This window comes from Phalacrocorax aristotelis, chromosome 1 (assembly GCF_949628215.1).
Source record: "Phalacrocorax aristotelis chromosome 1, bGulAri2.1, whole genome shotgun sequence".
NCBI lineage: Eukaryota > Metazoa > Chordata > Aves > Suliformes > Phalacrocoracidae > Phalacrocorax > Phalacrocorax aristotelis.
The window spans coordinates 2,617,883-2,641,078 of NC_134276.1; the positions used below are offsets into that span (position 1 = coordinate 2,617,883).

Genomic DNA, 23,196 nt, shown 5'->3' on the forward strand with positions numbered 1-23,196 from the left:
TGGAGCAGGGAAACGAGCAGGGCTTTAAATAACCTCCTCCAAAATATATGTGTGTTTGTGTTGGATTGTTTCTGGGCGCTGGTTGACAGCCGGGCTCCAGAAACAGCGGGATGGGCCAGGGAGGGGGGAGGAAGGGACAGGGGTGAGGGAGGAAAGAGGGAAGCTTCTCTAAGCCTCTTTGCTGCCAGGGAAAATGCAATACTGCACCACGCTGGAAGGAAAAAGGAAAGCTTTCCTCAGAGCTGAGGTTTCTCCTGCTCATCTTGTGTCTCGGTGATGGGCTGGGGAAAGGTCACATGTGCATTGACGCTTGTTTGCACCCAGTGCAGAAATACCATGTTGCTCAGTCCTGTGGTCCACCCAGATGGATTAGGGATGTTCAAGGTACATCCCTGGCCTCTTGGCTTTAGTATCTCCTCATAAGGTGACTTCCCTGTCCCCTTTTTCCTACCTGCTTTAAATCCTGGGCGCCCTCCTGAGCTCCCCCGCAGCTCTGCCATGGCTCCATGCAGCCCAACGGCCTCAGCTCCTCTGGAGGATGAGGCTTGGTGGGTCCCTCTGAGGGCTCAGGTCAGAAAGCACAGTGTGGAACAACCTGCAGGCTTAGATGGAGGGACAGAAATTAGGGTGCCTTACACCCAGGCCCATTTGTTGCAGATACAGGCTTGGATGAAGTGTTGGTGGTGATTTAAACAGCACTCGGAAGGGACCAGCACCTCTTCTGCTGTCTGGATGTGAGCTGGCTTTGTCTCACTGTGTCCAGGGGTGCAGATGCAGAAGAGCACCAGGAGCTCACAGGGTGCCTGAGCAGGTATTCCTGTCCACACTATGTCAGCCCAGACAGAGCCCTGGGCCTGGGGGAGAGGTCAGGAAGAGATCGGTGGAGATGTGGCTCCTAATTTTGGCCCCTGCTGAGAACAGCACTGCTGGAGTCCATGGACAGTAACTGGCACTGGAAGATAACGGAGATGAAGGGCAAGAGGAGGATGGGGCTGCCAGAGAGACCACAGAGGGCACTGTGTTTTGCAGCCTGAGAGTGAGGGAAAAGAGTGGGGGCAGAGGACAGTGGGCATAACTGGATCAGGAAAGGGGGACTGGGGTGAGGGATGGCCTGTCCTGCTGTGTCCCTTCTCTCTGGAGAGATCGTAGCTCTCTGCAAAGGGTGGGGAGAGAGGTGGAAGGGTGGAGGGCGTGGGACAGCAGAGCTTGGACAGGCCCAGAGAGAGGGGAAGGAGTTGGCCGAGAGCAGGGCATGATGGTTGGACACACCAGGAGGGAGAGAGAGGTGTTTGGTGACAAGAGGGGACACAAGTCCCTCACCAGCAGCTGTCCTTGCAAAGTGGACCGTGGGTTGCTCCGGACAGGCTCTGTCTCGCCGATGTCTCTGTCATCCCTCAAATCCTGGACAAATGAATCCCTGGAGAAGACGGAGGAGGGAGGTGAGGAGAGACGCGAAGCTTTTCCCACCCTGGAAACCTCTCCACTGACATCTAGTGGCAAAATAGTCCTTTCCCCGGTAGAGAGGCGAGCTGGTTTCTCTAGGCGCTGCTGCCTCCCCACTGCTCCCCACATGCGATGCTGGGGCGGGTGTTTGAAGGAGAAGCGTTTTACCATCGCTGTACTGGTCATACTGGTATTCCCAGCATGGTTTGCCTGGCTACGTCTCAGTGAGGCAGCAAAGCGGTGCCAAAAACCACCGGCACCAAAACACCTTCGTTGCTGCAGTGACACTTAACGGGGCCCCGGTGGGGTTTGGCCCAGGAGTCAGCACAGGACAAACCTCCACAGGGGTCTGGATGCGGCCACCCTGCTTGGGAGAGAGCTTAGACAGCTGAACGAGGGAACGAAGCTTGCGTGGCCTGGTAGATCTCAACCGTGTTTTATCTTTTCCAGGTTGAGTCCCGACTTGCGCAGCTTACTTCATGCAGAGGTGCTGCCAGACCTGTAAGCATCCCTTCTCTGACCCTCTCCCAGGTCTCCTCCACCCTTTTGGAGATGGAGGATCAGATGTGCTCAGCGGGCATACCACGGAATTATTTACAGAGCCATGAAACGATGGTCTCCCATTTCTTCTTTCTTTTTTGATAACTCTAGCGTTTAATTTCTTCTTTTGTTGCGCAGACCCCTGCAGCATCCATGTAAGGAGCAGAGCTGTGCAATGCCCCTGCCTTCGCCTACAGCTGCTCAGTTTCTGTAAAGCCTCTGGCAAGGCTTTCCAAGACAAGCCTTACAGAAAGTCAAGCAGCTCATTTCAACCTTTTTTACCCTTATTCCCCTATATTCTGTCTCCTTTCTGGGAGGTTCGCAAGGCAGGACTTCCCTTTGCTGACTTTTCCCAAACAGACCATATTTACTCACTAGCACACGGGTATTTTCATGTACCAATTCTACCCAATATTATTATTATTTCTAATCCAAATGGCACAACCAAAGCCCTGTAATCCCCTACAATTCCTAAACCGTTTCCAAAAAAATCACCACTTTGCCCATCTTTGGCCACTGCAGAAGTTTCAAGCACCAAATCCCATCCTGCTGTTACTAATTTAACCCAGTGCCCAGACTGCAGAGGTGATGATACCATTGTAAGAGGGGAAAAAAACCCACAGAAGATCTGCCCTGGAGCCACAACTGTCCTATTTACTGACTCATTTGTCTTGCAGCAAGGCACAGGGACCACAGCCCTGTTGCTCGAGATGCTGTGCACATACAGCAGGAAAGACGTGCAAGTTTACAGTTAGCTATCATCCGTATTTACAGTTAACTGTAAATAGTTAATACCTATTGTTAAGATTTACATAAAGCAGCAAATTACTGGATAACAGTACAGCATCCTCTGGCAGCAAAGACTCCTGATGTTTCCCCGGAAATAACCAAACAGCCTGTCTGTGATTTTCACACTGTTTTCCTGATGGATGTTTCCTTCATCTGTGACTGCCTTTAAAAAAAAAAAAAAGAGGTTAAAAGGACAGAAGCAGCCTGTTAGGAGAGGGGCTCGGCTGCTCCCCTCACGCCTGAGGTGGCCAGCTGCGGTACTGTGAGGGGAGAGCCCTTTAACCACCAAAACGGGCCTCCAGGTAGAAACCCGGGGTGAATTAGCATGGCGCTAGCTCCCGTGCCCGTTTATACTGGGTTTATAGCCGTTTTACTGCCGACTGCGGGCGCTCGCAGCAGCCTGGCAGGGCGGGAAAACCCACCGGCAGCGGGAGGGTTAAGCCTCCCCAACATGGCGGCGCGCCAGAGCACCGGGAAGACTACATTTCCCATCAGCCCCCGCCCGCGGACCACGTGACCTCACCGACCCAATGGGGAGCGGCGGAAGGCAGATATAGCCCTCCCTCTAGGGCCCGCTCCCTCTTTTCCGCCGGGCGGCGCGGCTCAAGATGGCGGTACAGATCTCTAAGAAGCGCAAGGTGAGGGCGGCGGGCCGGCTCGCTGCGGCCGCCGGGCGTTGTCATATCGGTGGGGTCGCGCCGGGGACGGTTCCGTGTCTCCTCGGGGGGGGGGCGGTGGTAAGGGGATGGAGGCGGATACGGGAGGATGGCGGCGGATGCGGCTCGGCGGCCTGGCGGGGAACATGGCGGCGGGAGGCCGCGGTGAGGGAGGGCGCTGGGGTCCCTGCGCGGGCCCCGGGGCTGAGGGGAGCCACCATCTCCCCTACAACCCTGCGTGGGGTTTGCACAGGGCTCTGCATTTGTGTGCACAGGGGAGGCGGGCTGGGGTTGTGCCGAGGGGCGCTGAAAGCTGATCAATTTGATCGGTTTTTCCCTTTTTCTAGTGGAAAGCGTTTGGTTTTAGTGACTCCCTGCTTCTGTGCATCAGAGGGACCGTGAGAGTGCGGGGCTGTGCCTGTCCTGGAGAGGGAGGGAGGCTTGGGGCCTGTGCACTGTCAGGGTGGAAGTGGGAGCCCGACCAACAGGCCCCTGTGGAGCTGGTAAAGGGATGTGACCCCTTTAAGTATTTGACATAAATGGATATCGAATCAAAATACCACCGCAAGACATAGCAGCAAGCTATGCTTTCAGCATGAAGAGTGGCTGTAGCGAGATGTGGGTCAGGCAGTGGTGTGTAGGCTCCTCCTAGAAATGAATTGGCTCTGGGAATTTCAGGGGAGATGATTTAATTTCTCCCCGCTGCTGCTTCCTCTCTGTGGAGGGAGAGACTGCCAGTCTGCAGGATGGTCCTGGGGTGAATTGCAAACTCAGAATGTGAAAATCTTGTGTTCTGGCTGAGCACTTGAGCAGAGCTTGACTTGGTCCGTTTGGGTTTTTTTAGTTTGTTGCTGACGGTATCTTCAAAGCTGAGCTGAATGAGTTTCTGACTCGTGAACTGGCTGAAGATGGGTACTCTGGAGTAGAAGTCCGGGTCACTCCAACGAGGACTGAGATTATCATACTTGCCACCAGGTAACTGAGGTGCTGCTGTTGACTCACAGGTGCTGTGCAAGGTTGTAAGGGATGCTGCTGCAGACTGAAGCTTAAAGTGGTAAATATTATTATGGGAAGCTACATGGGAAAGAGATCCCAGAGTGTTATTTAGTGACCCAGCAGTGTTACAACCCCGGAACTTAGTTAGATGCTCAGTCTGGGAGGTCTTTGGGATGGTTTCAAGCTCAGATCTGGAGGTACTTTTCTCAGTCGTACTGTACTTTTTTGTTTCCAGAACTCAGAATGTCCTGGGTGAGAAGGGGCGCCGCATCCGGGAGCTGACCGCTGTCGTGCAGAAGAGGTTTGGATTCCCTGAGGGAAGCGTTGAGGTAAAACTGTCTCAGTTAAAACAGTAGTGAGCGGGTTGTGCAGTTGGCTTTGTGCGCTGTCAGGATGGTGCCAGCTGAAAGGTGGTTTGACTTGAAGAAAACTTGGGGTGTGTTTTACCTGTTCTCACAAAACACTCGTTGCATTGAAATAGAAAAAGCTTTCATGTTTGTGGTGTTTTAAGTGCTGTCGCTTGGCTGGTTTTCTGATTCCCCAACAAGGAGGGTGCAGATAAAACTTCTTAAACTTGCCCATAAATATTTTGTAGAGAATGTTGCTGCCCCAATATTGAGGGGAGAAGCTAGTCTAACAGGATAACCTTTGGTATTCGTGTGTTACCATTACCCTTATTGAGTTCATAATGCTTCTGTCCTTACAAAGAAACTGTTTTTGGTGCTGAAAGATCTTTGAGATTTTTTGAGTATGAGACTGTAATGGAATAGACAGTGCAGTGACAAACAGGTAATTTCTGGTCTTTTAGTGTTTGAAATCTGGTGCCCTCACTAGTACGTTCCCCTAAAACAAAATGGGGGCGGGGTGGAATGTGTGGTCTGGGGTGCTGCTCACATTTATTCTTGCTTGGTCAGTGTTGCTGGATCACATTATATAGTGAAGGTTGCTGATTATCTCCAGCAAATGCTTCAACATACTGAAAGGCACAAACCCCTACAGAGCACATCGCGATTTGTCAGCTCTAGGAATATCGCGTGTGTGATTTGAAATGCCTGCGTCCTCTGAAGTTTCAGGCTTCGGTCAGTTGGAGATGTCAGATTTAATACACCTCACTCTCCCAGCTTTTCAGAAGCAAACCTTTTCTGAGGTTTGATTTTAATACTTAAGCAGACTTTATGTAACTGGTGTGTTGTAAAAACTGTGTCTCAAGCAAAGTTCTTGTGATTATATTGCGATTGAGGGTATCCCTCTCTCCAGTGATAGCTAATGTTCTGGGGCTGTTTGAAACCCATGGATGTTTTAATAGTCTCCTGACTTTCAATATAATGTTGTCAGTGTGTCTCATCTGTGCCAGGAGTAGGAGACAGGCACCAAAGGAGTTAAGGGAGTGTAGTGTCCGATGATAACGCTTCTCTATGTAAATGCAGGAGGACTAACTGAACTGGGTGTATAAGACGGGGCATAGAGTAGTATGAAGCTCCTGTGTTCTGTTAAATTAAAAGTTTCTTGAAATCCAGCCTTGTTTCTGAGTTTACTTGTTTTCCTTTGTAGCTCTATGCCGAGAAGGTGGCCACAAGAGGTCTGTGTGCAATTGCTCAGGCAGAGTCCCTGCGGTACAAGCTTCTGGGAGGTTTAGCAGTGCGTCGGTGAGTAGAGCAAGATGAATGTGATGGCACAGTGAGGAAGTGTGGGATTCAAACACCATTTCAAAAAACCTCCTTGCCAGCTTGTCTTTAGTTTGAAAATTTAACCTAGTAGTGCTGCCCTTGGAGAGGGCAGTCCATGTTTTTGAGAATTCTACCTTACAGAAGCTTCTTGTTTAGAACACAGTTTTGAGAGCAATTGCTAGATAATGTATTTCAGACATAAAAGTTGAAGTCTTAGAGTTGAAGAGATCACAGGTTGTCTGACTGGTGTGCATAAAGCTTGCATTTATTTCTTTGTGAATAGATGGGTGGAGGAGTGAAACAATTTCAAGCCTTCTGGCTGAATTGTATTTCAGGTGACAGTGGCCTTGCTTTTCAGATCCCTTCGGTGATGATAAGATGACGAATCAGAATCGGGTGGCACTTGCTGTGGTACCTCTGTAGTGTCATGTTCTGTGATGCTGCGTGTGGTTCTTCAGCAGGAGCATCCTGTCATCATTGGATGATTTAGAGGCATTTGTCTGAGAGGGGATGGGGAGCTGCGCTCCTGACGTGGGTGTGTTGGTCACCTTCAGTGGTGGAGCTGCTTTTGTGTTACAAAGAATGTGCCTTTGTCACAATTCCACAATCTTAAAAGGACCATAAGTCACAAGAGTTTTGTTAGGCTGGGTTTGACAGTGCTAGAACAGTATGAAGGTTTTTGCTGCTTTGCAATAGCATTGACAGAGCTTTGGTGGCATGGGTGTACATTTGGAAGGCTTCTTAGAAACAAAAGTTGAAGTGTGATTTCCTGTGCTTAAAGTTGGGGTAAAATGCCTCCATGGAGCCATGTGGATTTGGCAAAGTGAGAGTAACGATGTGGATGTTGCTGCTCAATCCCTGCAGAGCCTGCTATGGTGTCCTCCGCTTCATCATGGAGAGCGGTGCTAAGGGTTGTGAGGTGGTTGTGTCCGGCAAACTCAGAGGTCAGCGTGCCAAATCCATGAAGTTTGTGGATGGCTTGATGATCCACAGTGGAGACCCGGTGAATTACTATGTCGACACAGCTGTGCGTCACGTCCTTCTCCGGCAGGGTGAGTGGCTGGGATGCAGATCCCATTAGAATCATGGAATCATAGAACAGTTATGGTTGGAAAAGACCACTTGGATCATCAAGCCCAACTCCCAGCCCAACACCCCCAGGCCTCCTAAACCATGGCCCCAAGTCCCACGGCTACATGGTGTTTGAACCCCCTCAGGGACGGTGACTCCCCCACCTCTCTGGGCAGCCTGTGCCAGGGCCTGACCGCTCTGGCAGGGAAGGCATTTTCCCTCACACCCAACCTAAACCTCCCCTGACGCAGCTTGAGGCCGTTCCCTCTTGCCCTGTCACTGGTGACTTGGGAGCAGAGACCAGCCCCCCCCTCACTCCAGCCCCTCTCAGGCAGCTGCAGGGAGCGAGAAGGGCTCCCCTCAGCCTCCCCTTCTCCAGGCTAAACCCCCCCAGCTCCCCCAGCCGCCCCCCAGCACACTTGTGCTCCAGACCCTGCCCCAGCCCCGCTGCCCTTCTCTGGACACGCTCCAGCCCCTCCAGGGCCTTCTTGTCCCGAGGGGCCCAAACCTGAGCCCAGCATTCGAGGTGGGGCCTCCCCAGGGCCGAGCACAGGGGCCCCATCCCTGCCCGGCTCCTGCTGGCCACACCAGTGCTGACACAAACCCGGGGGCTGGTGGCCTCCTTGGCCACCTGGGCACTGCTGGCTCATGCCCAGCCGGCTGTCAGCCAGCACCCCCAGGGCCTTCTCCGCCGGGCACTTCCCAGCCCCTCTGCCCCAGGCCTGGGGTGTTGCCTGGGGTTGGTGTGACCCAAGGGCAGGACCCGGCACTTGGCCTTGTTAAACCCCACACAATTGGCCTCGGCCCATGGATCCAGCCTGTCCAGGTCCCTCTGCAGAGCCTTCGTGCCCTCCAGCAGATCAACACTCCCGCCCAGCTTGGTGTCACCTGCAAACTGACTGAGGGTGCACCCGATCCCCTCATCCAGATCATTGATAAAGATATTAAACAAGACTGGCCCCAACACTGAGCCCTGGGGAACCCCGCTCGTGACCGGCTGCCAGCTGGATTCAGCTCCGTTCACCACAACTCTCTGGGCTTGTCCATCCAGCCAGTTTTTTACCCAGCGTAGAGTCCACCCATCCAAACTATGAGCCACCAGCTTCTTTACGGGGATGCTGTGGGAGACGGTGTCAAAGGCTTTACTAAAGTCCAGGTAGACAACATGCACAGCTTTGCTGCTCAGTTGGTTCCTTCTCCCAGTGCTTTAGAGCCAGATGATCTCAACTCCTGGCATCCCATGGCTGCAGGTTGGAGGCTTCCCTCTGTCACCTGTGGGGTGGTGACTCCCATGGTTTTGATTCACCACTGGTCTTGCAGAGTGGTTCAACTGTGCTACCACTAGTTGTTCTGACTCTGAAAATCTGTTGTTTTCTTGGGCTTTGGAATTACATCTGAAGTAGAATTTTATTTGCATGTGTTATGTGAATGGGCAATGGAGAAGGGGCCTTCAGCAGACAACAGAATTTTGCATAGTCATCCCAGGTCATCCACTTCCATTGTGGTGGGGATTGAATGTGGCTTTTGATTTTCCAGATACTCTCACTCGTGTCCTGCAGCCTCTGAGGTTGGCAGAAAAAACAACTTATATATGAAACGCATATTGCCTGAGTTTAAGAGCTGTTGGCAGTTTGGAGTCTGGGGGTAGGCAGAGAGAACACTGGTGCTACGAGACCCACGAAAAAGCGAGTGTCAGAGAGTTGTCCCCCATAGCTGTGCCCTGACAAGTCTTCCCAGCTAAACCAGCCAAGCCTGCTTGCGCTTGTCCTTTCCCCTGGTAAAACGCAAATGACTTCTGCATCTTTATTGGCTTTATGTTAGTTAATTGCAGAACACCTGATGTAGGGACACTAGCATAGACAAAGCTAATCTCCACCTTCCCTTCGGTGATGATACGATGACGAGTCAGAAGGGGTGTCCTTGTGTCATTGCAGCCTGTTCAGTGCCATGTTCTGTGGTGCTGTGCTAAGGCTGCCTTGGGCAGGATGTCCTAGTCATTGGATGATCTAGAGGCATTTGTCTGAGAAGGGATGCAAAAAAACCTGATGCAATTTCCTTGGAAAGCGAGCCGAGGTATCCTGGGAAAGGGTTTAAAAACTGCGGCATGACTTCAACGACATAGCACGTTTTCATCATAATCCCAGGCTGCAGTTAGCAAAGGCAATGAATTGGATAAAAGTAAACACGCCAAAATAAATTCACAGAAACTAGATTTTTAAGCTACAGCATGTTTGTGTTCAGTCTTGTCAGGAGATGGTTTTGATGCAGAATAACATATTTTGTAACCTTGGGGCTTGTCACTACTGAAGGCACGCTTGATAGTTTGTGTCAAATGAATGTGTCTGTGTCGTCCTGTCACTCTTTACAGGAGTACTGGGAATCAAAGTAAAGATTATGCTGCCCTGGGACCCAAGTGGAAAGATTGGCCCCAAAAAGCCTCTACCAGACCACGTCAGCATTGTGGAACCCAAAGAAGAGATCTTGCCCACCACCCCCATTTCAGAGCAGAAAGGTGGCAAACCAGAACAGCCAGCCATGCCTCAGCCGGTTCCCACTGCTTGAGGGGTAAGTGCCTGCGAGCGGTGGGAGGTAGCTTTGCTGAGGATCCAAGCAAAAATGATGTCATGCCACCAAAAAAAGCTGTCAGGTAGCTGGGGGTACTGGGGAGAAAAGCTGCTGCATTGTACCAGGTGCAGTGATCAGCTGGGTTGGGTTTAGAGTGTTGTCCTGGCCAAAGAGGTGTGGTTTAAGGCACCCTGCAAACCAGCTAAACGCACCCTTCAGTGAAGATGAGATGACGAGTCTGAAAGGGAATATCCTTGTCCAAGTGCCCTGTTTCGTGTTGTGTTCTACAGCATGGATTTGGGGACCTTGGGTCACAATTTGAGTGACTCAGAGGCATTTGTCTGAGAAGGGTTCAGTGCCTTGAATGTTTTCACATTGTACCACCTGCTACCAGTGTGCAGTTGGCAGCACAGGGTGTATATTCCTGATTCCCCTCTCACGGGATCCAGTTTGGGATAGACTTAGAAGCCAGTAACATTGAGCACAATGTGTAGGCTAGTTTTGTAAGTAAATAATCAAGGTTTGAAATCATGTCTCCCTGAATGAGTAGCTTCTAAGACAGAAATTGATAGCTTAAAACTGTCTGAGACCTGCTCTGGGTTGTTCCCAGTGAAAACGTGCGACTTGCTGCTTTTAAGTTTTGCTCGCTTTCTCTGATCAGAGCAGTGGGAGGCACGGGGCCTAAGGCCTCTTCCAGAGACTTCCTTAGCTGCTAGTGAAAGCCGGGCTGCGTTGTTCTCTGACTGAAGCTGGCCTGATGTGAACAGGGAGAGTTGAGGCAGTTTGCAGGGCCACAGTGAAACAAGGGAATCTGGCTAGCAAGATCTGCTCCTGCGGAGAAAAGGGGGAATCATTGTCTAAAATGCAAGAAGGGAGGGATGCCATTTAATTTGAAAACTGGGAGCCTGTTTGTTTGTTCAGTGTTTTGGGTAGGAGAATGGTTACGGGAAACGGTTTGCCACCATCTCACTCAGTATTTTGCTTTTTCGTTGTAGGGTTTCTAACATCTGCAACCAGAAGCTTGACTGTCCTGAAAACATCTCTTAATAAAATCACAAAAGACAGTGTTTGTGGAGGTGCTTTTTTTTTTTTTTTGCAAGGTGTATTCCAGGAACACCTTGCTCCCGCCTTTGGTATGGAAGGAGTTCTGTTGCCTTTCTTCCAGCTTGTGTAACCCTTTTGGAGTGGACTTACCAGATCCTGGTCTAAAGAAAGTGGGGAAAAAATGCTGATTTCTAGGTAGAACTGGAACAGCAATCCAGTGTGTAGAGGGTCACGCCTTAACACAATGTGAACAGGAGTAGTACTGGTAGCTCTTCAGTCACATACAAGTCCTTTTCTCTGAGGTTTCCAGAAGAGGGAGCTTTTTTAGCAATGTCCAAAGCAGTTACAGTACCTTTCTGGCCTCAGCTGAAGTATTACTATATTCTGCTAAATGCTTTTTTCACCTCTGTACATCCATTTCCCTTGACACTGAGAAGATGCTCATTATGTGGCTTCCAGGGCTATAGACCATGTAGGAGCACTGTAGCTCCTGCTAGGGTCAGGTAACCTTAGTGGAGATGTGGGGTGGGGCAAACTTTGAGTAGGTATTTACACATCAGTTGGGGGGAATTTCAGGATTTCAAACCTTCTGTCCCTAAGCTTTGAGATGGAAATACATTTAAGTGATTGGGGAAAAAAAATTGTCTTCCTTTGAGGCTTGAACAGACAGTTTTCATTTGCTACTGTATTAATAACTGGCTTTAATGAGCTGTAGGATAACATGGGGAGATCCTGAAGTTGATAATAGATGACAAGACTACTTATGCTATTGAAATGCATAGTCTGTAGGCAGAGATGTGTTTTCACTTGTGTTCCGTTGCTGTATGAACTCCTGGTGCTGGTCCTGTCTGCTGTGGCCAAGCAAAAGCCCTGTAGCTGAAGCAGTGAGACTGAGCATTTGGTTAAGTTTCAGGTAGAGACTGTACTTCTGTCAGCTTTCCCATTGTGTTTTCCGAAGTCCTGTGCAGTAACGGGAAGAGGCTGTTACACGCATCGTAACAGATCGTGTTGTGCGCAGGATCAAGGCTTTGTTTTGTGCAGATTCTGGGAAATTCAGAACCTGTTTGTTGCATTAACAAAAACTGTACAAAATTTGCTGCTTAGGAATAGCTTTTACATCCAGATTTCCCTTTTTGGGAGGCTTCTCTGCGTGACCGAGGCAGGTAACTTAGGAACTGGAATTCCAAACGGATGGTGTCAGGAGCTGGTCTGTCTGCCAGCGTGTGTGGATGTGTGAGCCTTGGCCTTCCTGTTCCGAGTTTCTCTGGCAGGCCTCTGGGAAACCTGGCCTGGCAGGGAAGCTGGTTATGTCTGTCAGAGACAGATGTGCCTTCTCAGGATGTCAGAGAATGACTCGGATTTCAGGTTTCTGTGCGCATCTTTCAGTGGAAAGCTTTAAAAAAAGTTATATGTTAAGTGTTAGAGTAAATAATACCCACATTTTTAATTTTTTTATATGGATTTGAATTTTGAAAAACAAAAAGTGACAGACCAGCTTTGTCACTTTGTAGGAGCTGGGAATGTGTGAAAGCTGGAAGGCCTGACACAGTAGAAGCGTGGCACACAGTGCAAGGCTTTGCATAATGTATCTAAATTATGAAAAGTGCCTGTGTACTAGACGATCAGCTGGAAATTTCTGCAATCCTCCAGTGAGGGTTCCTGGAGATGACTCAACCCTCTCTCCCTCTGGTTTAGAACCCCCCAACCCAGTCCACCAGCCTATTAATCTCACAGTGCTGATCACTGGTAGAATAAAGAGGTGTTTAGTTGCTTGTGTGTAAGATCGAGAGATGCCCAAGTAGTGTGTTTAAGTGGTATTGCTTGTATCTCTCTTGCTGCATCCATCATGTTGTGAGAAGTTGCGGACAACGTCAAGGAATATCCCATAACGCTCGATGGTTGCATGTGTGAACTGAACACCTTTCTCACGTGCACAGACCACTGCCCCGAGCTGCTGGAAGCAGCTGCTAAAGGAGGGGTAGGGGACTCGTTCAGTTCCCTCTCCCTCAAGGGTGCTGTCTTGCCTAGGATGAAAACCATGACTATTTAAAGCTGCTTGTAAGACGAGCTGGGGTAGGATGGGCTCAGGAGTTCTGGAGAGCTTCTAACTTCCTTGCACTGTTGCTCTTCCAGGTTGATGGTGTTCCTGGGCTGCCAGGGTTAGTGCTGGAGATGGCTGCTGCCGTTTTCTGCAGTGAGAGTGACCTGGCAAGCATCTAGTGCTTTTTCAGTCTGTGAGGAGCTCTGTGCGGCCGTGTGCGCCTGCCCACCCCAGATCTCTGCTATTTTGGCACAGGGAAAAGGGGAGATCTCTGTGGCTTTAGTTTTGCCTTTGTCTGAGTGGCAGAATATTGCATGCGTGAGAGGACAGCAAGTTTCTTCCGCTTCCAGCAGTGGAAGGACATGGGCCAGCAGGATCTGACGCTGCTGGATTCTCCAAGGCTTCACTGTATTCCCACAGCGATGGGGGAGGTTCTCGTGGTTCTTTTTTCCTCGATCTCGACTGGATCTCAGCTAGAGAAGCTTTGGGTTTGAGGGTCAGGAAGGCTGGTCCCTGTGGCTAACAGCTGAGTTTTATTCCTACGCTGCCGTATTTTCTCTTTAACAGAGCCATTTGCTGCTCTGTGTAAGTGTCAGAGCAGGGGCGGGCAGGAGGTCCTCATACCTGTAAGGATGCTGGATACTTGTGCAGTTTTCAGAGAAAAATGTTAAAGTGAAAAGCCTGCCTGCCAATAGCGTTCCTTTCCCATGACACGTGTCATGGGAATTCAAGTTTTGTTGTATATTAAGTGTAATTTTGGTCCATAAATACCAGATTAAGAAAGGTGCATTGGCAAGGAGCCTCTCTCAGCAATTTTAGTTGACTTGATCCAAACCCTGCAAGTGACTGTGGCTGCCAGAGGTTCCTTGAAAAAGTTTTATTGCAAAATTATACAACTGTCACTGTGTGGTACAAGGACAATAAAAGCCATCAGACGCCTGCATCCACATGATGCAAATTATTCACAATATCCCACAGTGTGTTCTTGCCTTGCCCACCCCTTTTTACCCTCCCCCCCCATCCTCCATAACATGCTACAGCGTGTGGGTTTCAGTGCGCTGATTCACGGGGTAGTACCTAGCATACACGCTGGGCTTTAGGCTTCCTGTGCATTTGGGGTACATCCTTGTGGATTGCCTCCTACCTCCCAACACGGTGGGGAAAGCACCTGGGAGCGTGATCTGTGAAGAGAGAGTAGGGACAAGATCTCCCATTTGGGCTGGCTTGGATAGGTATTGGGACAGACGAGCTTTTCTGCAATTGTAAACCTGGAGAAGGCACAGTCAGGTCAAACTTGGGGGTGCAAACTGCTGTATTTTTGCCTGTAGAAAACAACTAATAAGAGACTTTGTAGTTGTAACTAAATAAATAAGTGGAAACAGTCATGTGTATGGTCTTGAAAATGCAGTACTGGGCTTCTGTGTAGCAACCTGACAGCAAGTACAAGGTGGGGAAATAAAAGCAATGCAGCCGCTGTCCTTGCTGGTGTCAGATAACTGGCACTTAGGTTGTGATGCACAGATTTCTCTCATTTCAATAATCTTGTCATTACTTGCTTTGTGATGTCTCTCAGTGCATAGCAAGGCTTACCTGACACATGCTTCAATGCTCAAGGGATCATATCAGTTACTTCTTTAAATAGTATTAACCTGATGATACCCCTTAAAGAGAAGATAGGAATAGCCTCCAAGTCCAGGCTGGAGCAGGCTGTGAAATGTGCTAATTATCAGACATAAATACGAGTATAACTTTATAAATACGTTTGTTTTTCAGCGTGCCCTTATCCAGGTCAGCCAACAGGGAGGAGAGGAGCTTCAGAAGAGGGTCATTAGGAAGTCGGGTAACGGCAGCTCTAAAGCTTTGTATTTAAACAAGAAAGCAGAAGTGAACCTGATCCACCTCCCTGTGAGAAACCAGCAGGAGTCCCTTGGCCTGCTACGGGAGCTGATAGGTACCAGCCCTGCTCATGCCTGGGAGAACCTTCACGGTGGGAACTGTCTCTTTCCCAGCCCTATGTGCTGATGCAGAAGCACCAAGACAAGTGGAGTTCCTCCGTTTGCCTGGTATGGGATGTTCAATTCCAGGTGTTGGCCCAAGAGCCCCCTTTGTGATCCCCAGAGGGGTGAAGCGCAGCTATTTCTGTCGTGCAAGCGCGTCGAAGGGACCTCAGGTTTATCTCTCTAGAAGCCTGTCTGCTCTTTGGCCTCTCTGCAGACACCCCTAAGCCATTTCTTTGTGAAGTGTTGTGCAAAGCTGCACTTGGCTTTGCAGTGAGTGTTTCTAGCTAAGGAGCTGACGACGTGCTGCGGTTGGAGCATCTAACAGTCATCCAGAGCAGGGTTAGGCAGGACAGAAGGTCACAACTCCATACAATCTCTGTTCTTACATGCTGTCATGGTCCTGCTCTGCTCCCCGGGCCATATAGGGGGCTGGACCGCAGACTTGGCCCTTTGTGCTCTGTTAAATACCACTGAAGGTAGAAGAGAGAAGCAAGGAACAACTGCAGAGCAGCCAGAGCAGTTGTGTGTGGTGCTGCGTAGCATCAAAGGGGGAGGAAAAGTAAGCACAGAGCTAAATGTGCAGAAGCATTTGAGATGGAAGGGCGGAGGGCTTGTGCCTTTGCAGGGCTGATGGTAGCAGCAAGGTTCTTAGCAGGAGGCTTAACTAGTGCAGGGAGGAGCTCGGCATCAGCCTGAACATCTCAGCTCAGGATACCAGTAGCTGAGACAGTGCATGCCAGTTCCCTTCCACTCCTGGTGACCCTCTTGTGCCAGGCTCCCTCTCTGGAGGTGGGTTTGTGCAATACTTATTTTGGGGTGAGGTAAAGTGTATGCTGGTTTCTCATCACAATGCACCCTGGTCTGAATAGCACCCATAGTTCGAGAAGGATACAAAATAGTGTTTCCCCTTTTTTGAAGTCCCCCACTAAAAAACACACAAACCAAAGCTCTGGGGAAAAAAAACCAAGCCTAACTACAACTCATCACGCATCTTGTCCCCTTTGGGCCTCACAAGCCTGCCGATGAAGAGAATGGAGTTGGTTTTACTGTCCTTGATCATGAAGATGAAGGGGTGGTCAGCATAGAAGAGCTTGGGGTTCCTCATCTCCTCTCGGCCGTAGATGTCAGCATCGTAGGGGTTCCCTTCCGTGTCCCATTCGAGAGCAGCAGCGTGGAAGACGTTGGACAGGTAAAGGTCTTTCTTGCCAGAGATCTTTGACAAGTCAGCCTTGGTTTTGTCAATGGCTTCCGTCAGGCCCAGATCAGCCAAGTGTTTCTAGGAGGAGAAGAGAGGTCAGCAACCTTGCCAGAGGTGACACAGTACAATCCTTTCCTGCCACGGTTAGACTAGCCACTGGAAAAAGGACGGCAGGCACAGAAAACCCATCATCCCACTACTCTCCCGCCCCCAAGAACTGTAAGGCCCAACTGTTTTCTTTAAGGACATCCTTTACCTGAAGGTCGTGGCTGACTTCCAGGACAACTTTAGGCAGCGAGATAGCCACTGATCGCTTCTTCATCTTGCCAGCCCAGGTCTTCAGCTGCTCCCTGTTCAGGAGTTTCTCAACCCTCTCCAGAGGCTCCACATGGTTTGGCATGATAAAGATCATGCTGGAGAGCTTGTGAGCGAGTGGCATCTCTACCACCTGGAGCTTCTCTGTCTCATCATCGTAGTAATTGTAGAGACCTTGAAATCAGAAGCAGGAGATGGTGAGATGTGGAGCAGAGGCAAAGCTACCCACAACCTTGTGAATTCACCCTGGACTTTCCCTGACCAGCAAGGGAAGTGAGTGTGAACACTGGTTTGGGAACTGGCCCAGCATTAGAGTTGGCAACAACTTAAAACTGCGGCTCTCATTTGTGTGATGAGCTAGGATTTATTCCTAACAGCCAAGCACTCGATAGCAAACACAGATTCTCTCTGCTCACAGAAAGACTGAATCAGCAGAACAAGCACGCTCTGCTTTGTTCTCTCTCACTCATCAACCGTGAGGCAAAACAATCTTGGAAGCGGTTGGTTGAAAACTGGGTGATGGAGCAGCGGTGAGCGTAACTCCAGTTGGTCTTGCCGTGGGGCAGGAGGTTGGCGACTTACCCGTGCGATGCATCATGGGAACTCCCACAGTGTAGGAACGGGTCACCATGAAGCCACGGTTGTCCACCATCTTATGATGGAACTTCTCATCCCAGTGAGCTACAGGAGAGAGAAATTCAGCTTGTAAGAAAAGGGAATGGGGGGTAATTCCATTCAGCGTTCCTAACTACTCGCTCTGAAAAAGAGCACGCCTCCAGCGGACCTGGGATTTGTTCACCTTCCCATTTGGGCTGCTCTGTATCGGCTCAGGCTAGGCTCTACATCACCTGTATCAATAATTGAAGGTAGAACTTACGCTTGAAGAACATGGCATTGACAATGAGGGCCCCGTCGGTTTTCTCAACGTCTTTCGTGACCTCTGGGAGTTTCCCGTCCGTGGTCTGGGCTGCCCACTCGTTAATGGATTTCAGGGCACTCCTCTTGTCTCGGAAGTTGATCTTGGAGTGCTCGTAATTGTAGTGTTTCTTGCTGCTCTTCACAAAGTCATCGGCGAAGTTGATGGAGGCAGGGCCGTACAAGCGGTTGCCGATCTTCCAGGTGACGTTGCGGGCTGTGCTGTTGCTGACCTCGTTCAGGAGCTCGGACAACCCACTGTGCATGTAGTCGTCGTTCAGTTTGTCTGCGCTGAGCACTGCCTTGGCTTGGGAGGCGGTTGTGGCCTTACCCCCGAGGGACACGAGGCCGAGGGAGGAGGCCACAACCACGGGGGACAACAGGATGTTCTCCATGTTCTTGTCTTTCGCCATGGCATGGTAGAGGTTGAAGGCCAGCGTCGTGCTGCGGTCAGCCAGCGTTGTTGCCTTGTCGCTCAGCTTCCTGTCCTCCGAGGGCACGGCTGCGGCGAGGCCGCAGAGAGCAAGCACCAGAATAATCCCCATGGCTTCGGCAGCACCCAGCGCCTCTGAGGACCTGCTGGGAAAGAAGAGCTCGTCATCAGCATGATTCAAGCCCTCCCTGGAGCATTCAGAGACCCCGGGGGCTCTTCCAGTGAAACCTGCTCCAGTGATAGTCGGAGCGCCTGGATCACCGCTTCACTTGGGGTACAACAATCCCAAGTCCACACTGGGCTTTCCCCTGAGCAACAATTAATCTTCAAGAGCCCAGGCTGCGCTCTGGCATGCAGAGCCTGGGCATTTTTAAGGAAAGCTTCCTTTTTAAGCAATTTTACTATCTTACTATATGTTTGTGTACAGTAAATGATTTAAGGAGGGGCCAGGGGATGGAAACAACAGATATTTCTGTTCCCAGAGTAGCAGGTCAAACCTCTGCCCTGGTGAGGAAAAGCTAAAAGCGGGATGTTTCTGCTGCCCAAGGGCCACACAGGACAGTGCTGCCCATCGATCCAGGGGCTGTTGCTGTCAGCGTACGGCAGGGATCGTCCTCTCTGGGAACACCGGCTTGGTACCCAAACGCTCAGATCTCTAGACACTAGATGGAGCACATGAGCTTCCACCAAGCTAAATCGGGGGGGCGTTAAGATGCAACGCTGTCTTGTCAGCTGACTTAGTTTTGCCTGTACAGCCCTGCCAGGGAGGTACCGGGACAGAGGAAGGTGGTGGACCCCTCCTTTCACCCAGCAGAGCCCCTTCCCAATATGTTAATGCGTTAGGTAGATGCATCCTTTCACAACTTAAGTACATCTATCCCCAGTGTGGGCTCTGAGCTACCGGCTTCAGTAAATGTACAGACTGACCAGTCCTAAATGCCATGCATGAAAGCTCCTTGGAGCTCATCCCGCCTGCCTCCGAGGCTATAACCTGTCCCCGGAGCTTCCCTCCCTCCAGATATCACATAGCTCACAGCAAACCTTCCCAGTGGCAGATCCCCAGGGCTTAAATTCCACCTTCGCACCCAAAGTGAGCTTTTCCTCGACAGGCTGCATCATGCCCAAGGCCAGAGTGGAGCTGCATTCCTCGATCCTCTCCTCCCACCCTGCTCCCGGCCAGCCTCAGAGGCCGCTCCTTGCATGTGGAGACAAGAAAGGGCTGCAACGGGGCAGCTTCAGGGTTAAAGCACATAGAGCAGGAAGCGAAGGGCCCGCTGGGATTACATATGGAAGGAAACACGCACGTAGCCTGAAGCAGAGAGTGCAGAGAGTGCGCAGTTGCACCAGGGACCCTTTGCCAGAGTGGGAATTACGTAGCCTCAGCGAGGGAGGCAATTCGTAGCCAAAAATCCTTTTGGGAGCAAGCCTGCCTTTGAAAGGCAGAGCCATCCCAGCTACCTAAGAGCAGAGACTTGTGCAACAGGCTCAAAACTGCCCTTGATGCACTTTAAAGGTGCAGACAGCATCGGGTGTGGCAAGCATTTAAAATCTGAGGGTTTTTCGTTTGGTTTTTTTTTCATCCCGTTTATTTCTAAAGATACCTTGAAACTCTTTCATAGTGAGGTCAACGTTTGCCTTTTTCATTCTGAAAGAAAACAGATACATGGAGTAGTTCTCGTGTGAGCAACGGGCGGCCCACACCACTTACATCCTCAGCCTAAAAAAGGTTCATTACTTCAGAGACTGGTGAGAAATCTGGCCGGGCGTGCTGGGCTGCGATGAGTGACGCAGCCTGCGGTGGCAAGACGGAGGAATTTTGCCCATCCTTGGATTACGGCTGAGATTATTGGTGAATTCATGAGCCAGGGTGAAAATAGAGGGAATCTGGTGGAATGCGCAGCCGGTAACATCCTCTCTCTTGCGTTTGTATAGCCCAGCCCTGCAAGGGGACGCCCCGCGCCAACGTGGCATTCCGCAGACCTCCTCGGGGCTGTCGGGGACCCGCTCTCCTGGCAGGATTTGGAGGTGCCATCACCCACGGCAGCCAGGCAGAGGCACGGCACCCCCGCCAGAGCCACGCACCCCTTCGAGGACTGCGTTTCTTCCATCATCGCCAACACAAAGCCGCAGGACAGAGGCATGCAAGCAAAAGGCCATGTCCATGTCAGCAGAAGGACATCACGCTTTGTTAAGGCAGGCAGAAGGACAGGGTTAGTTGGTCTTGACGCAGGGAGGCTGTAGTGGGAGCTCAGCCTCCTGTGCTGGGCTGGTGCCCAGGGTCCCGGAGGCTCCCAGGCTGGGCAGGAGCAGCGGCTGGAGGCTTTCTCCAGCCAGGGCTGATCTGGGACCGTTTGGACCAAGTTGGTGCTTCCCTTATCCCCATCTTCTCTTTCTTCACCCCCTGGAGGTTTCTCTAGGGTGCAGCTTTGCTGCAACTGCCTCTAGCAAACTAGAGGTGGTGGTGGTGGGGACATCTTTTCATGTCTTTTCTCCAAAAACAGAGCCAGTTTGTGGGACAGTCTGTACCCTACACACATGCCCAATCCCACCTCAATGTCACATCCCCCTCCCATGCAACCCCCCCATGCAACTCCCTTTCCCCCTATGCACCCCCTTTCCCCCCATGCAATACGCCCCCGATTTCCCTCCCCTGGGGGGTGGCCAGCCAGGAGCATGCAGGACCCCAACAGAACCCCCGGCCTGCTGCAATCTCAGCTTGGTCACACCCCTGCTTGGCAGCGGTCCTGCGAGCCCGGGTTGCCCCGGACCCCCCCAGCCCTTACCTGCGGCGGTGCGGGGCTGGGGCGCTGCTTTGCTCGGCTCCCCTGTGCACCTCGCCGTCCCGCGGAGGGGGTATATAAGGGGCCGGGAAGAAACTTCTGGAAAGTTGGGAAAAACCTCTCAAAAAAACGCCTAGGGAGGGAGAGGAAGGGGAGGATCCGATAAAGCTCTCCCGGCCTCCCGCCAATGGCAGGGAAAGCCCGGCCCTGCTGCTGCTGGAAGGGGGGGGGTCCGGCGGGGCTGGGGGGGACGCGTGGTCCCTCCTTCTGCCGGCACGGCCGGAGCTGCCTCTCTGCCTGCCCCCCCGCCAGCCCTGCGCAGGGGTATGGGAGGCTTTCCCAAGCCAAAACAGTGCTTTTACCTTTTTTTACGGGGCTCTGGGGGTGTGTTTTATCTGATTTCCCCACTCCTGGTACCTCTTGAGGCTGGGTGTGATTTATTTATCTAACCTTTTCTGGGGTGTCATCCTCTGTGAAGTCGGGGGTGCCACGACTGGAGCGGTCACGAGCAGCAAAGGTTTAACATCTGGTTCAAGCCACATGTTGCCATCTGAAATGCCCCCTTGTTTGGTGATACCCAAGAGGACCTGCATTTGCTCTGCAGGGACCTGATGGCCCTGTTACAGGCGGCTGGGGAACTTCCTCGTACTGCTGTATCCCAGACGCGCTGGGTTTCCATCCATCTCCCCACCTCCACGAACAGCCACCTCTCCTTTCCCCCAGCAGCTGGGCTGATGGAGTGCTGAACCTCTTACCCATCACATCTTCCACGCTTCCCCCTGCACCGCAGGCGTGAGATGAGCACGGCTGGGGTCTGTTCTTCATTGTAGCATAACACAGTGGCAAAAATCCTTGTGTCTGGCAAACTTAGGCAGTTTCGAAAGGCGTTATGGCAGCAAATCTTCACAGCCCCAGGGTAAGGTTGGAGGAGTTAAATGCTCGTGCCAGACGGCCTGCCTTGCAGCAAAGTATATGCCGTAGAGAAGTTTCTGCGCCGAGTCAGGAGTGTTGAGCACTGCTTGGTTTCAACCTTGTTGTATTTTAAGTGGGCATGGCTTTTTTTTTAATGGGAGCCTGGGATATAGTGACATTCTAGGTACCACCCAGTAATTAAGCGCCATCCTCACTGATGATTACCACATTAGCAGGATGGTGCCTCATTGCGTAGTTTAACTGATGTCTATGTCTTCCCTTGCTTCTAATCACCAAGTAATTTCATTTTTCTGCCTCTATTATTGCTGGTTTTGGCTCTGCAAGTTTCTTTGCTTCCCTCACAAGGCAGGGGTCTCAGCAGGTTGCTACCTACTTGTTGTTGCTGTAGTAGAAACCAGCATCTGGTTTAGTCTTCTGGCTTTGACTATTCTGTCCAGAGACCCAGCACCTTGCACTGGGATCACCTCATCTTTCAACAGCCCATACCCCCACCCCCAGCATCACTCCACTAATTTCTAGAAGACGGCATCAAAAAGTGGTTTTTTTTTTTTTTTCTGTGTAAACCCTTCAGATGATGCCAAATGAGCAGATACGCCACACCTCAGATGAGGTACGTTTTCCACCAGCTGCAATAAACCAGCTCCCCAGAACTCTAACAGCAAAACAAGACGTGTGTTTCTACGATGATTTTGCTCACAGCACGGTTTGCAGCAACCAGACCTCGATAACAGCGGGAGCAGATAACGGGAGGTTTGTTCTGGTCACTGGGTGTTTGCTTCTGGCTGTGAGAAAGATTGGCCCATTCATCCCTTCCCAATAGCCTTTACTAGAGCTGAATTGATCATAAAACATAAAAAAAACCTGTCATTTGCAGAAAAGCTGTTAGAGGGGTAAAGTGCCAAGGGGTCTCACTCGCTGGGCGACCTTTCGGGTGCCAAGCATGAAACCATTTCACGTGCCTGAAGGCTCCTAGCCTTGTGTGATTTATTTAATTTTTCTTTTCTTTTTCAGTGGCACGTGTGGAGAAGGAAATACCTGAACAAAACACGTTTCCAGCTGACATCTTCCCTGGGAATTTTGCATTCAGGCAGGTACCTTACGCTGCAGTCTTTAATGATAACATGCCTAAATGGTCCTAATGGCCTCACAGCGGGTTCAGCGAGCAGCTTCCTTCTGGGAGAGATTCAGTGGGTGAAAGAGGCTTGAAGTACCTTGAGCATCATATTTTTGTGTGCCCTGGTGTATTTTTGGAGCAGTTTCTTGACTTTGTGTCTGCATAAATGATCAGAATGTGGCCCGAGGGTTCTTACAGCACAATCTTTGCTTTATTACTACGTTGCTGCAGTAAAAAAGATGCATTTGCAGATAGCAAACAGTCAGCACACAGGTGAAATATTACGGGTCTGTACCAGCAGCACGTGCCAGCTGAGAAATGAGAAAAACTCCTTTAAACTTCCAGTGTCAGTTGGTTTTCTCTGCCAAGCTCTGACTTGCTCCACCTTCTCAAACCCTTCTGTGCAATTACTTCCCATGTAAGATTTTTTTTTTCTTCCTAGTGAAATTTAAAATAAACTCTAAAACTTTTAATGTTGATCTCTTTCAATCCCTCCCAGCCCCAAACTCCTTCGACACGAGCACAGGGCTCTGTGCTTCAGTCCTTTTAAATGGCTTTGCCTCAATAATAGGAATTTGGAGTTGACTAGAACCAGTTATTTGTGTTTGAGGACAGACAGCCCGGCATAAAAATACTTCAAATATTTGCCTGATTTTTAAACGTATATTCCCCCCCATTCCTGCTCTCACTAACTGT

General features: G+C 50.7%; 2 protein-coding genes and 3 non-coding genes across 7 annotated transcripts; 4 read left to right on the plus strand and 1 right to left on the minus strand.

The window, feature by feature from the left end:
- Nucleotides 1–2,658: 2,658 nt before the first annotated feature.
- Nucleotides 2,659–10,794, plus strand: RPS3 (ribosomal protein S3). The gene is made up of 7 exons (XM_075111807.1): nucleotides 2,659–3,410; nucleotides 4,273–4,403; nucleotides 4,660–4,753; nucleotides 5,976–6,070; nucleotides 6,956–7,143; nucleotides 9,531–9,727; nucleotides 10,723–10,794. The coding sequence occupies exons 1-6, from the start codon at nucleotides 3,381–3,383 to the stop codon at nucleotides 9,722–9,724; spliced, it is 732 nt and encodes a 243-aa protein (XP_074967908.1). The 5' UTR covers nucleotides 2,659–3,380; the 3' UTR covers nucleotides 9,725–9,727; nucleotides 10,723–10,794.
- On the plus strand, nucleotides 6,454–6,600 carry LOC142052184 (small nucleolar RNA SNORD15). Its single transcript, XR_012658755.1, has one exon. It is a non-coding gene; the product is annotated as a small nucleolar RNA SNORD15 (small nucleolar RNA).
- LOC142052183 (small nucleolar RNA SNORD15) lies at nucleotides 9,044–9,191 on the plus strand. Its single transcript, XR_012658754.1, has one exon. It is a non-coding gene; the product is annotated as a small nucleolar RNA SNORD15 (small nucleolar RNA).
- On the plus strand, nucleotides 9,941–10,077 carry LOC142052185 (small nucleolar RNA SNORD15). The gene has a single exon (XR_012658756.1). It is a non-coding gene; the product is annotated as a small nucleolar RNA SNORD15 (small nucleolar RNA).
- A 2,880-nt stretch (nucleotides 10,795–13,674) lies between the features above and the next one.
- SERPINH1 (serpin family H member 1) lies at nucleotides 13,675–20,578 on the minus strand. 3 transcript variants are annotated; one of them, XM_075111687.1, is made up of 6 exons: nucleotides 20,457–20,526; nucleotides 19,275–19,318; nucleotides 17,203–17,819; nucleotides 16,908–17,006; nucleotides 16,267–16,499; nucleotides 13,675–16,088 (listed from the first exon to the last, which is right to left on the minus strand). In XM_075111687.1, the coding sequence occupies exons 3-6, from the start codon at nucleotides 17,783–17,785 to the stop codon at nucleotides 15,786–15,788; spliced, it is 1,218 nt and encodes a 405-aa protein (XP_074967788.1). In that variant the 5' UTR covers nucleotides 17,786–17,819; nucleotides 19,275–19,318; nucleotides 20,457–20,526; the 3' UTR covers nucleotides 13,675–15,785. The 3 variants fall into 3 exon arrangements, with proteins under 3 accessions (XP_074967788.1, XP_074967707.1, XP_074967618.1); XM_075111606.1 differs by lacking the exon at nucleotides 19,275–19,318 and having other exon boundaries at nucleotides 17,203–17,816; nucleotides 20,457–20,578; XM_075111517.1 differs by lacking the exon at nucleotides 19,275–19,318 and having other exon boundaries at nucleotides 20,457–20,577.
- Between the last annotated feature and the right edge of the window lie 2,618 nt (nucleotides 20,579–23,196).

Bases quoted from the DNA above. Each gene is read 5' to 3' on its own strand.
- RPS3 (XM_075111807.1), top strand. From the start codon at position 3,381: ATGGCGGTACAGATCTCTAAGAAGCGCAAG. The intron at 3,411-4,272 runs GTGAGGGCGGCG...GGGTTTTTTTAG, and splicing joins AGATCTCTAAGAAGCGCAAG to TTTGTTGCTGACGGTATCTT. The intron at 6,071-6,955 runs GTGAGTAGAGCA...CAATCCCTGCAG, and splicing joins GGAGGTTTAGCAGTGCGTCG to AGCCTGCTATGGTGTCCTCC.
- SERPINH1 (XM_075111606.1), bottom strand. From the start codon at position 17,785: ATGGGGATTATTCTGGTGCTTGCTCTCTGCGGCCTCGCCGCAGCCGTG. The intron at 17,007-17,202 runs GTAAGTTCTACC...TCTCTCCTGTAG, and splicing joins CAATGCCATGTTCTTCAAGC to CTCACTGGGATGAGAAGTTC. The intron at 16,089-16,266 runs GTAAAGGATGTC...TTCTCCTCCTAG, and splicing joins AAGTCAGCCACGACCTTCAG to AAACACTTGGCTGATCTGGG.